The sequence below is a fragment of the Oryx dammah genome, unplaced genomic scaffold, assembly GCF_014754425.2.
Source record: "Oryx dammah isolate SB20612 unplaced genomic scaffold, SCBI_Odam_1.1 HiC_scaffold_25, whole genome shotgun sequence".
Lineage (NCBI taxonomy): Eukaryota > Metazoa > Chordata > Mammalia > Artiodactyla > Bovidae > Oryx > Oryx dammah.
The window spans coordinates 59,021,051-59,034,200 of NW_024070209.1; the positions used below are offsets into that span (position 1 = coordinate 59,021,051).

At 40.5% G+C, this 13,150-nt stretch overlaps 1 protein-coding gene across 1 annotated transcript; it reads left to right on the top strand.

The window, feature by feature from the left end:
* Positions 1 to 1,315: 1,315 nt before the first annotated feature.
* Positions 1,316 to 3,340, top strand: CUNH2orf74 (chromosome unknown C2orf74 homolog). Its single transcript, XM_040223997.1, has 4 exons — positions 1,316 to 1,410; positions 1,639 to 1,749; positions 1,850 to 2,006; positions 3,167 to 3,340. Exons 1-4 carry the CDS (start codon positions 1,316 to 1,318, stop codon positions 3,338 to 3,340), a joined length of 537 nt encoding a protein of 178 aa, XP_040079931.1.
* The last annotated feature ends 9,810 nt before the right edge of the window (positions 3,341 to 13,150 follow it).

A 13,150-nucleotide genomic window follows, 5' to 3' on the forward strand; every position in this document is an offset into this window, starting at 1 on the left:
ACCTTCTTTGCTCAGGGGCGTGTGGAATCTTCCCAGACCAGAGATCAAACCCATGTCCCCTGCACTGGCAAGCAGATTCTTACCCACTGTGCCACAAAGGAAGTACCTGAATGTAATATTTAATTATGTAAAGCTAACATATCATTCAGAGTCTATTCATAGAAAATTTTAAATGTAGTAAAATACTTACAGAATACTTAGAAGTTACCATTTAAAGCTTTACTCAGATTAACTCACTAAATCCATATAATAAAGCTAGTAAGTAACTAGTAAGTTACTCTTAGTCTAGTTTTAACAGTGAACATTCTGAGGCAAAGAGAGGTACATGCTCTAGGACACGCAGCTAATTAATCACATGTCTAGAATAAAGAAAATTAAAGGAAAGAGTAGAGGAAAAAAGAAGTAAGGATGATTCTAAAAGACCCATGTACCTCAATGTTGATTGCAGCACTGTTTACAATAGCCAAACATGGAAGCAACCTTAGCTGTCCACTGACAGATGAATGGATAAAGAAGCTGTGGTACATATATACAATGGAATATTAGCCATAAAAAGGAATGAATTTGAATCCATTCTAGTGAGGTGGATGACACTAGAGCCTGTTATACAGAATGAAGTAAGTCAAAAAGAGAAGAACAAATATCATATATTAATGCAAATACATGATATCTAGAAAAATGTTACTGGTGAACCTATTTGCAGGGCAGGAATAGAGACACGGACATAGAGAACAGGCTTGTGGACACAGCAGGGGAAGCAGAAAGTGGGATGAATTGAGAGTAGCATTGAAACATCTACATTACCTATGTAAAATAGATAGCTAGAGAGGACAGGCAGCCTGCAGCCCAGGGGAGAGTTTTGGTGGTTCTTCTGATTTCAGGGGATGGGCAGGGTTGGGCTGGTGCTATGATCCCTCTAACTCAACAGTTCCACGGTTCTATGATGTCACGGAAGAGAGAAGAATGGGGAGCTGGGCTGGTTCCAGCTACTCCAATTCCTCCATCCTCTGGATTCTGATAGTTTTTGGGATGAGGGGAGATGAGCTGAGTCCCACGTGCCCCAGCTCAGTCTCCCCTCTAGCCACCTCAGCCCCCACCACATTTATGGAGAGAAATTAACCAGGGTGAGTCCACACCACCAGAACAAGCCAAGCATCTTTTATGAAGCTGATCAAAAGAACAATAATAAAAACATCCTTTTATTCTTCTGTTTCTAGAAAACTTAAAGAACAAGAGAACTACATTCACACTGAGCTGGAAAACATATCTGGACAATCTGTGATTGTGAGAGTAGATGAGTCTTCTAGTTAACCATATGAACTTTGAAACCACAGCATTCACTTTCTTCATCATCCTTCTAATTTGCCTCAGTTGCATCTTCCTTTTATTGGTGGTTTTTTTATATAAATGGTATAAATCCATGCTGATAAATTGGGATCAGATTTTAAGTCACACTAGCAAATGTATCTAGTAATAATATAAAGCAATTTAAAATAGAGCAAATAGTAATGCTGTAGCTGTTTTTTCTATTTCAGGGCTTTAGAAATGCTAATTTCCTGCTTAAAAGTGAAGTTCCTTTCCACGTCTTAACATCAAGACCTTTGTTTTTTCCCCACACTTTCTCCTTTGTGATTATAGTTCCCAAAGCAGGACAGATGAAAAGACAGAAAAAGGTCCTTGTACAGAAAATGAAGGTGAAGTTTGTCCAGCTGCTAATACAGAGATGAAAGATTTAGATGACCAAGAAAAGTAAGTCTGCACCTTAGGATGTGGTGGAATGCCATTTTTGTGTGTGACCACGAGGGCTAAGATGCATGGATTTTTTAAACCTTGCTGGTTGATTTTCTAGGACTCTTGCACCTGCAAGGCATGGCATTCTTGTCCAGAGATGGACTAAAGAAGCGATGACCACACCCTTAGGAAATAGAGAGGATGTGGAAGGTGAAGAAGAGAACAAAATAAAAGAGAAGCAAAAGCCTGAGAATGCTAGAGAAAATGGTCAAGAGGTGATATGCTTTTCTACTCTTAAGAGGCATTTAATGTTTAAAGAAGAGGTAAATTTCTTGGCTAGGTATATTGAAGGATGGTCTTGTTTGTAACTTAGGTTTGTATCTGGAAGGAGTGCAGTGTTGACAATCATTTAAACCACGCTTCTTAGCTTATTGGTTCATTTTGTTAAACCAACTTGCTCCATCTTCATCCTTACATTCGTGGTTTTCTTAATAATTCCCTTTCATTTTGCTTTATTCAGAATCCTAAGATGTTAGAGCTGGAGGAGAATCATTTAGGGAGCCAACCTTCTTATGTTACAAATGAGAAAATAAGATGAATTGTTGAAGTCACTCCTCCTCCATGGCCAGGCTCAGGACCAGATGCAAAAGACCTGCTCTACTTCTGGGTTCCTTCTACAATAGCTTGTAAACATTGCCGGGGGTTCTTGAACTCCGTGTTTCAGTTCAGTTCAGTTCAGTCGCTCAATCTTGTCCAACTCTTTGCAACCCCATGAATTGCAGCACGCCAGGCCTCCCTGTCCATCACCAACTCCCGGAGTTCACTCAGACTCACGTCGATCGCGTCGGTGATGCCATCCAGCCATCTCATCCTCTGTCGTCCCCTTCTCCTCCTGCCCCCAATCCCTCCCAGCATCAGAGTCTTTTCCAATGAGTGAACTCTTTGCATGAGGTGGCCAAAGTATTGGAGTTTCGGCTTCAGCATCATTCCCTCCAAAGAAATCCCAGGGCTGATCTCCTTCAGAATGGACTGGTTGGATCTCCCTGCAGTCCAAGGGACTTTCAAGAGTCTTCTCCAACACCACAGTTCAAAAGCATTGGGGCTGCCTAATAACAACAACTCATATGCCCTCCTAACATGAGACCCATGACCACTTGGAGACAGAATGGTGATCCAGGTGGATCTTGGGTTTACCTCCTTTGTAGAGAAAACAACACATGTTGCCAGATGCTATTTGAATATAGCAGTGTGTGCTTTTATAACCATAGAAACATAAAAATTATATCTTTATGGATTATTACTGCTTTTCTGTATCATTTAGAAATCCTTTTTCTGTTTCTTACTAACAATGTACATATAACCCATATTTTTTAAAAGCAGGGCTTGTTGTATTCATAAATTTATCATTGATACTATATGTTACATTCTCTTACAGGATGACTATTTGCAAAAACCACTCATACCTGTCACTGGAAGTTCTTCAGTTGTTGATAACCATAAAAGACCCTTAAAAGGAGTAACATTTTCTAGGGAGGTAATCGTCGTGGACCTTGGGAAGGACAATCCTATGGCTCGAAGCTATACTCGATTACATAAAGAGAGAAAGTGAAGCTCAAAAAAGGCTGAGAGCAAAAGAAATGTAACCTTAGACTAACAATGAAATGACTGGGGGTACAAAATCATGTTGAAACAGCAAAATAATGGGAAATTAAGCAAATATGGATAATATTTTATCTTCGTGCAAAAAAGGTGGACTATGTGCAAAATTCTATAAGTAAAATACCCAGGGCAACTCAAATGTGAGTTCAAGATATTGACTGTATTAAGTGTCCTTAAAACTCTGTCTACTCAAACACTGTTGTACTATGTGAATAAAGTTATTTGTGTTTGTGCAGATGTCTTTTAGGTAAGTCATATTCAAGGGGGATTTTGGAAATAGCCCAATTCTTGGTGCTTTGATCATAGGCATTTACAAATAACATTACTGCTATCATCATGGAAACTGCCAGTAAGTAGGACTTGGGTCTCCTCGACATAGTTCCCTTTGAATTCAGTCCTGAAATCTTTCTTGTCCTGACAACTGCTTTTTTTCTAATTTAAATATAAATATATATATTTGACCATACCAGGTCTTAGTCGCAGCATGTAGAATCTAGTTCCCCAAGCAGGGATTGAACCCCAGCCCCCTGTGTTGGGAGCACAGAGTCTTAGCCATTGGACTACCAGGAAAGTCCTCTGACAACTGATTTTTAAAACTGATACCAAGACAAGGATGGTGGATACCATCCACCAACAAAATATCCTGTTACTGAGGCAAATCCTGAGGTTATACTATTCTTGATTTCAATAGTTTAAAAATTTGCTTTTCATCTGTGAAATATGACATTACAGACCAGTACAGTATCATCCAAACCATTGCAGTAAACGTTTGTGAGATGTGTAAGGGGCTATGAGAGGAAATAAAAAGCAGAAAACAGCATCTGACTCAGGGGCCTAGCACATTGCCCTGTATACATCATATGCTTAATACATGTTTGTTGGGTGACTGGGAGAATAAGTGATAAAATAATGTAGAATGTGTGACAAATGCTAAATGAAACTATTGACATCTTTTGACGAGGAGAAGTCCCTGTGGTCTGGGACCATTCCACTGTGGGGAAGAGAAGGGACTTAACGGAATGGAAGGATTGGCTAATACAAGCAGAGGGAAGAGTGTATTTCCATTGGTGACAGGCACAAGCCAAGGCAGAGAGGTGAAAATGTGTGCTGAGTCTGGTGGGCACCAGGTAGCTGGAGGAGAGTTGAGAGTTAACAGTGAAATGTGGTAAGGGGTCAAAGTAAGGTAACTCTGAGGATCCCAGGCTAGAGAGAGGTATTGGGCAGGGAATGCAGTAAAGTAGTGTGCACTGGGGGGTGGGGGTCTACAGTAATATCCATCCAGAGCCCTAGAGTCCAGGAACTGTCTACAAGCACTGAAAAATATTGATCTTTCACCTGATGGTAACATTAAATTTTTTTGGCTGCATCCCACAGCATGTGGGATCCAACTTACCCTGTCAGGGATGGAACCTGTGCCCCCTGCAGTGAAAGCACAGTCTTAACCACTGGACTGCCAAGGAAGTCCCAACATTAAAATTTTTTAAATTTATTTATTGTAAAATACACATAAAATCTACCATCTTAATGATCTTAAGTGCACAGTTGAAGTACACTCACCTTGTACGGTCATCACATACATCCACAGTACTCCTCATTTTGCTGAACTCTTAACTCTACCCATTAAACACTAAATCCTCATTTCCCACCACCCCAGCCCCTGGTAATTACCAACCTACTTTCTATCTCTATGAATTTGACTACTCTAAGTACCTCATACAAGTGGAATTGCAGTATTTGTCCTTCTATGACCAGCTTCTTTCGCCCAGCATAATGTCCTCAGGTTTATCCATGTGTCCGAATTTCCTTTCTTTTAAAGCCTGAATAATATTCCTTTTTTTTTTTTTTTGCATATTCCAAAAGTTTATACATTTATCCATTAATGAACACTTTGGGTTGCTTCACTTTTTGTCTACTGTAAATAATACTGCTCTGAGTGTTTCAAATTCTAATATATGAAATTTCAGACCTGGATGACCATTTATTTCCATATGAGGGCTTCCCTGGTGGCTCAGATGGTAAAGAATACGCCTGCGGTGCTGGAGATGCCAGGTTCGACACCTGGGTTGGGAAGATCTCCTGGAGAAGGAAATGGCAACCCACTCCAGTATTCTTGCCTGGAGAATTCCAAGGACAGGGGAGCCTGGTGGGCTACAGTCCACGGGGTAGCACATGGGGTTGCAAAGGGTCAGACACGACTGAGTAACTACTAACACTTTCACTTTCTTTTTTCATTTCCATATGATGTCATGATTTCATTGCCTATATCTGCATCTGAATTTATAAAACCAAGTTACTTTTTCACAAACTGACAAGAGTATTGAAGGAATGAATCCATAAATGATGCATCTATGTCAAAGTAAAGGCCAGTTTCCTGGTGAGTGGACCATACTAGCTGAAGTTTTGTAAAACTTTCAGTAGAAGAAAATGGTAGGAAAATGGGCCATCAGTGCCTATGATAGTACAGACATCCGAAATCCCAAAAAGATCAATCAATGGGCCACCACTATGGGGTGAGTCAAATTCAATGTTAACTTGAATTTTATTAGTTTTTATGCTTCTGTTTGTATTTTGTTTGTAAATTTGTTTTGATTTGATTTTTTTTAAGATACCTGACTAAAAATGTTCAAGACAGCTCTGATTTTTCTGAAAAATGTTAATTAATTAGTTTGGCTGTGTCGGGTCTTAGTTGGGGGACTTGGGATCTTTGATCTTTGTTGTGGCACAGGGGCCTTTTGTCACGGCATACAGGATCCAGTTCCCTGACCAGGGATGGAACCCAGGCTCCTTGCATTGGGAGCGTGCAGTCCTAGCCACTGGACTACCAGGCAAGTCCCTGTTTTGATTTCAGAATTGAATGAGAGCACTAAGGAACTGATATTCAGTTTTATGTTTCAACACAGTTTAAAGTAACACTATATAAAGTGAACAATTCAAGGTCATTGTGTGTGTGTTGCAGGGTAAGTCCCTGAGAATTCTACTACAGGATTAGGTTATTGATTACCTGGGAGATAAATGGAGATGACTCTAGTGACAATTCAGGGTTTAAGGATGAGGCGGCAGAATACAAAGAGTAAAGAATGTCAGTTTCTGGTTAGATGTGGAAAACTGAGAGGACACAACAGTGACTCCTGAATTTGGACACCTGACTGTCAGAAATAGGGAAGTCCAAAGAAGTGACTGCTTGGAAGGAAATGATTAGCTAGATTTTAGCTCTGCTGAACTTGAGATGTTTGCCAGAAATTCAGCTGAAGATGCCTGGGGCACCAAAGCTGTGGGATTCCCCATGTCCATCTGCTAAGCTGTGGCTCCTGTTAAAAGCTGCTGTTAAAAGTGCCCATTGGTATTTCTCTTGTAGAAGTGGGGTCAAATTTTCCTCTTTAATTAGCTGTGGACCCAGGGACCCCAAGCAAGACACATCACCCGAAAGCCAAGATGGAAAAGCTAGATAAATTGAAGTATTTTTAGAAAAGCTTCTAAAGTCAAAAGACCAACAACAAAACCAGGAAGGCCTATTTTTAAAAAAAAAAAAACCTTTTACTGTCATACAGAGTGAAGTGAGTCAGAAAGAGAAAAAGATTGCATTTTAACACATAAATATGGAATATAGAAAAATGGTACTGATGAACCTATTTGCGGGGCAGGAATAGAGACGCAGACGTAGAGAATGGGCCGGTGGAAGAGCGAGGGAAGGAGAAGGTGGGACACACTGAGAAAGTAGGATTGACATATATACACGTGTTTGTAAAACAGATAGCTAATGACAAGCTGCTGTAGAGCACAGGGAGCTCAGCCTGGTGCTCTGTGAGGACCTAGAGGGGTGGGATGGGGTGGTGGGAGGCTCAAAAGAGAGGAGATATTTGTATACTTATAGTGGATTCACATTGTTGTACAGCAGAAACTAACACAACATTGTAAACCAATTATCCTTCAATTAAAAAAAAATTACCGAAAAAGTTGCACAAGTAGTACAGAGAATTACATATGCTTTCACTCAGATTCCCAGTTAACTGTTTACCATATTTGTATTACTATTGTTATGCCCAGAGTCCGAGTCCCCAAAACTGAGAGACTAAGACGTCCACAGCAATGCAAAAGCATAAAGGGGTTTTATTTTTAGCTCGAGCCAGGGCTCCCGTCTCACCCAGCGCAGTGGAGTCTTGAGGAGAGCCCCGAGCCCAGATTTTTACCAGTATTTATAAGTTTAGAACAAAGACAGGGAGTTGGCAAGGGTTGATTGGCTGCAGGGGTTTCCTGGTATTTACTGATTGGCCACTTATCATCTCTCTGATTGGCCAGAGTTATCATCTCTCTGAAGCCCGGGAAGCATGACTCAGGGATTATTTTTGGCCTAGTGCACCTCTCTGAGCCTGTCATGGCTCTGGTGAGGTTGTAACACTATTCTCTCTCTCCATAAAATTCATATGCTTTAAGCATTTGAGAGTCAGATGCAAACATACTGTATCACTCAGCCTTAGCACTTCAGCACAAATTTCCAACAAACTGGGACATCTTCCCACATAGTTCAGTTCAGTTCAGCCGCTCAGTCGTGTCCGACTCTTTGCAACCCCATGAATCGCAGCACACCAGGCCTCCCTGTCCATCATCAACTCCTAGAGTTCACTCAAACTCACGTTCATCAAGTCAGTGATGCCATCCAGCCATCTCATCCTCTGTCGTCCCCTTCTCCTCCTGCCTCCAATCCCTCCCAGCATCAGAGTCTTTTCCAATGAGTCAACTTTTTGCATGAGTGGCCAAAGTACTGGAGTTTCAGCTTTAGCATCATTCCTTCCAAAGAAATCCCAGGGCTGATCTCCTTCAGAATGGACTGGTTGTATCTCCTTGCAGTCTAAGGGACTCTCAAGAGTCTTCTCCAACACCACAGTTGAAAAGCATCAATTCTTCGGCACTCAGCTTTCTTCACAGTCCAACTCTCACATCCATACATGACCACTGGAAAAACCATAGCCTTGACTAACCATCAATTAACATCGATACACTTGCCGTCTAATCCACAGGCCTCACTCAAAATTTGCTGGTTGTCCCAGTTATATTCTTTGTAGGCCCAGGATCCAGTTCAGGATAACACTTTCTGTTTAGCCATCATGTCTCTTTAGTCTCTTCAATTTGGTCCTGTTCCTCAGACTTTCCTTGACTTTTCTGACCTTGACACATTTGAAGATTGAACATCAATTCCTTTGTAGCATGTCCCTCACCGCTGGACTTGCCTGATGTAACTTCATGATTAGGTTCAGGTCATGTGCCTTTAGCAAGAATATTCAAGAGGTGATCCTGTGATCTCAGTGCATCATATAAGGAGGCATGTGCTGTCATATGTATTGATGTAATTTAATTTTTACCACTTGGTTTTGTCAGATTTCTCCCATGTAAATTAATAAGTGGTTTTTACTTATTAATAAACAATATTAATTGACAGCCTACAGAAAGGAAAGCTTTCTCTTACCTCCTATATCAGTATGAACTTTTAGATCCTGTTTTGTTCAATGGGTTATAGTCCTTTATGATCATTATTTATTTGGATATTCACATGTTCCCAGATATGGCCAAGGGAACCCCTTCCAGTTGGCTATTGGTCCTTTAGACATACTTGAGGACTCTGTTGTATAAGATGTTCCAAGCTCATCTTATACTTTCTCTGCCCCAGCCCTGGACTCAGCTATTTCTTTAGGGGAGAATGCTATTCCAAAAATAAGATCTGTATGCTAGGCATGCTCATAGCTCCTGGGTTATCATTGTTTCTAGAATTTTTCAGTGGACAGAGGTAGGAAATGTATGTATGTACAAGCACATAATACACACATATGCAGACATATAATACATATTAATTATCTACAAATGATCCTCAAAATTAGTGGCTTAAATAATAATTCTGTATTATCTCTCATGGTTTATGAGGGCCAGGAATTCAAAGTGCATACAATGGGGAATGACTTCTTTCTGTGCCATGATGTTTGGGTCCTTGGGGCTGAAATCATCCAAAGGTTGTTCATTCACATGTGTGGCACTTGCTGCTGGCTGTCAGGGTCAGGAGCTATCCCTGGAACACCTACATATGACCTGCCATGGGACCCTGGCTTACTCACAAGTTGGTGACTGGATTCCAAAGTCAAGCAATGAGAGGGAGAAAGAGAGAGAGAAAGAAGGTGAATTTTTATATCCTTTCTATAACCTAGCATTGGAGGTCACCTAGACATTAAGGTCTAGACTAGAAATCTTTTCAAGCAAATTAGAGATACCAAGGAAATATTTCATGCAAAGATGGACACAATAAAGGACAGAAATGGTATGGACCTAACAGAAGCTGAAGATATTAAGAAGAGGTGGCAAGAATACACAGAACTATAGAAAAACGATCTTCATGACCCAGATAATCACAATGGTGTGATCACTCACCTAGAACCAGACATCCTTAATGTGAAGTCAAGTAGGCCTTAGGAAGCATCACTATGAAGAAAGCTAGTGGAGATGATGGAATTCTAGTTGAACTATTTCAAATCCTAAAAGACAATGCTGTGAAAGTGCTGCACTCAATATGCCAGCAGATTTGAAAACCTCAACAGTGGCCACAGGACTGGAAAAGGTTAGTTTTCATTCCAATCCCAAAGAAAGGCAATGCCAAAGAATGTTCAAACTACTGCACAATTATCTCACACACTACCAAAGTAATGCTCAAAATTCTCCAAACCAGGCTTCAACAGTATGTGAATTGAACTTCCAGATGTTCAAGCTGGATTTAGAAAAGGCAGAGGAACTGGAGATCAAATTGCCAACATCCATTGGCTCATAGAAAAAGCAAGAGAATTCCAGAAAAACATCTACTTCTGCTTTACTGAATACACTAAAGCCTTTGACTGTGTAGATCACAACAAACTGTGGAAAATTCTTCAAGACATGAGAATACCAGACCACCTTACCAGCCTCATAAGAAATCTGTATGCAGGTCAAGAGGCAACAGTTAGAACCAGACATGGAACAATAGACTGGTTCCAAATTGGGGAAGGAGTTTGTCAAGGCTGTATATTGTCACCCTGCTTATTTAACTAACATGCAGAGTATATCATGTGAAATGCCAGGCTGGATAAAGCACAAGCTGGAATCAAGACTGCTGGGAGAAATATCAATAACCTCATATATATAGATAATACTACCCTTATGGCAGAAAGTGAAGAGGAACTAAAAAGCTTCCTGATGAAAGTGAAAGAGAAGAGTGAAAAAGCTGACTTAGAACTCAACATTCAAAAAACTAAGATCATGGCATCTGGTTCCATCACTTCATGGCAAATGGATGGGGAAACAATGGAAACAGTGACAGACTATTTTCTTGGGCTCCAAAATCACTGCAGATGGTGACAGCAACCATGAAATTAAAAAACGCTTACTTCTTGAAAGAAAAGCTATGACCAACCTACACAGCATATTAAAAAGCAGAGACGTTACTTTGCTGACAAAGGTCCAACTAGTCAAAACTAGTGTTTTTCCAGTAATCATGAATGGACATGAGAGTTGGACTACAAAAAAGCTAAGCACTGAAGAATTGATGACTTTGAACTGTGGTGTTGGAGAAGACTCTTGAGAGTCCCTTGGATTGCAAGGAGATCCAACCAGTCCATCCTAAAGGAAATCAGTCCTGAATATTCATTGAAAGGACTGAAGCTAAAGCTGAAACTCCAATATTTTGGTCACCTGATGGAAGAACTCACTCACTGGAAAAGACCCTGATGTTGGGAAAGATTGAAGGCAGGAGGAGAAGGGGACAACAGAAGATAAGATGGTTGGACAGCATCACTGACTAGATGGACATGAATTTGAGCAAGCTCTGGGAGTTGTGAAGGGCAGGAAAGCCTGGCGTGCTGCAGTCCATGGGGTATCAAAGAGTCAGACTGAGCGACTGGACTGAGTGAGACATTAAGTTCAGCCCACATTCAAGGGCAAGGAGATTATACTCTACCTTTTGAAGGGAAAAGAATTTTTTAAAACACACCAAAATGTGGATCTACTTTAAAACCACCACAGTATCAATATCTATAGCTATCCTTATGAAAGATCATGAGCTCATACCAAACTTTCAATTCCAATCCAGCAAGGTCTAGTCTAGCTTCCCCTGCTCCATAATTTCCTTCCCTGATAGTGAGAAACCTGGTTCCCATTACACTCAATTTATTTCTGTATTTTGTCAATCCCACTGTATGTCACTATGCAGCAAACACAGGGCCACATACCCCTGGCTCCACTGATTTTGGTGATTATTATACTGAAAAAGTTTATTTTTTTGAAAGTCTATTTTTAAAATATTTTTTAAATTTAATATTTATTTTATATTGGCGATATAGCTGACTTACAATGTTAGTTTCAGGTACCGAGCAAACCAATTCAGTTATAATATACATATACCCATTCTTTTACATATTCTTTTCCTATACAAGTTATTATACAATGTTGAGTCAAGTACCCTGTGTTATACCGCTGCTAAGTCACTTCAGTCGTGTCCGACTCTGTGCGACCCATAGACGGCAGCCCACCAGGTTCCCCCGTCCCTGGGATTCTCCAGGCAAGAACACTGGAGTGGGTTGCCATTTCCTTCTCCAATGCATGAAAGTGAAAAGTGAAAGTGAAGTTGCTCAGTCGTGTCTGACCCTCAGCGACCCCATGGACTGCAGCCTTCCAGGCTCCTCTGTCCATGGGATTTTCCAGGCAAGAGTACTGAAGTGGGATGCCATTGCCTTCTCCGTGTTATACAGTAGGTCCTTATTAATTATCTATTTTATATATAACAGTGTGTATATGTTTAAAAATGGTAAACATTAATTTCTCAGTCATGTCTGACTCTTTGCAACCCCATAGACTGTAGCTTGCCAGGCTCCTCTGTCCATGGAATTCTCCAGGCAAGGATACTGGAGTGGGTAGCGGTATGTTATCCCCATACTAATTTATCCCTCCCCTCCACCTTTTCCCTTTGGTAACCATAAATTCATTTTTGGAGTCTACAAGTCTGTTTCTGTTTTGTAAATAAGTTCATTTGTTTCACCTTTTTAGAATCCACATATGAGTGATTTCATGCTATTTATCTGTCTGACTTACTTCACTTAGTATGATAATCTCTAGATCCATCCATGTTGCTGCAAATGGCATTATTTTATTTTTTATAGCTAAGTAGCTATTCCACTGTGTATATATACCACATCTTCTTTCTCCATTCATCTGCTGATGGACATTTAGGCTGCTTCCATATCTTGGCTATTGTAAAAAGTGCAATAATGAACATTGGGTTCATGTATCTTTTCGAATTATGTTCTTTGTGAGATATATGCCCAGGAGTGGGATTGCTGGATCACATGGTAGTTCTGATTTGATTCGTTTAGGAAACCCCCGTATAGTTCTCCATAGTGGTTGTACCAATTTACATCCCCACCAATGGTGTTAGAGGATTCTCTTTTCTGCACAACCTCTCCAGCATTTATTATTTGTAGACTTTTTGATGATAGCTGTTCTGACTGATGTAAGATGGTATCTCATTGTAGCTTTTTAAAATTATTGTATTTATTTATTATTGATGTGGACCATTTTTAAAACTTGTTTGTTTATTTTTGTCTGTGCTGGGTCTTTGTGCAGGCTTTTCTCTAGCTGTGGCAAATGGGGGCTCTTCTCTAGTTGCAGTGCACTGGCTTCTCATTGCAGGGGTTTCTCTTGTTGCAGAGTAAGGGCTCGAAGGCATACAGGCTTCAGTAGTTGTGGCTCCCAGGCT

Coding starts and splice junctions, on each gene's coding strand:
- CUNH2orf74 (XM_040223997.1), top strand. CDS start 1,316: ATGAACTTTGAAACCACAGCATTCACTTTCTTCATCATCCTTCTAATT. Junction 1,411..1,638: donor GTGGTTTTTTTATATAAATG/GTATAAATCCAT, acceptor TTGTGATTATAG/TTCCCAAAGCAGGACAGATG. Junction 2,007..3,166: donor CTAGAGAAAATGGTCAAGAG/GTGATATGCTTT, acceptor ATTCTCTTACAG/GATGACTATTTGCAAAAACC.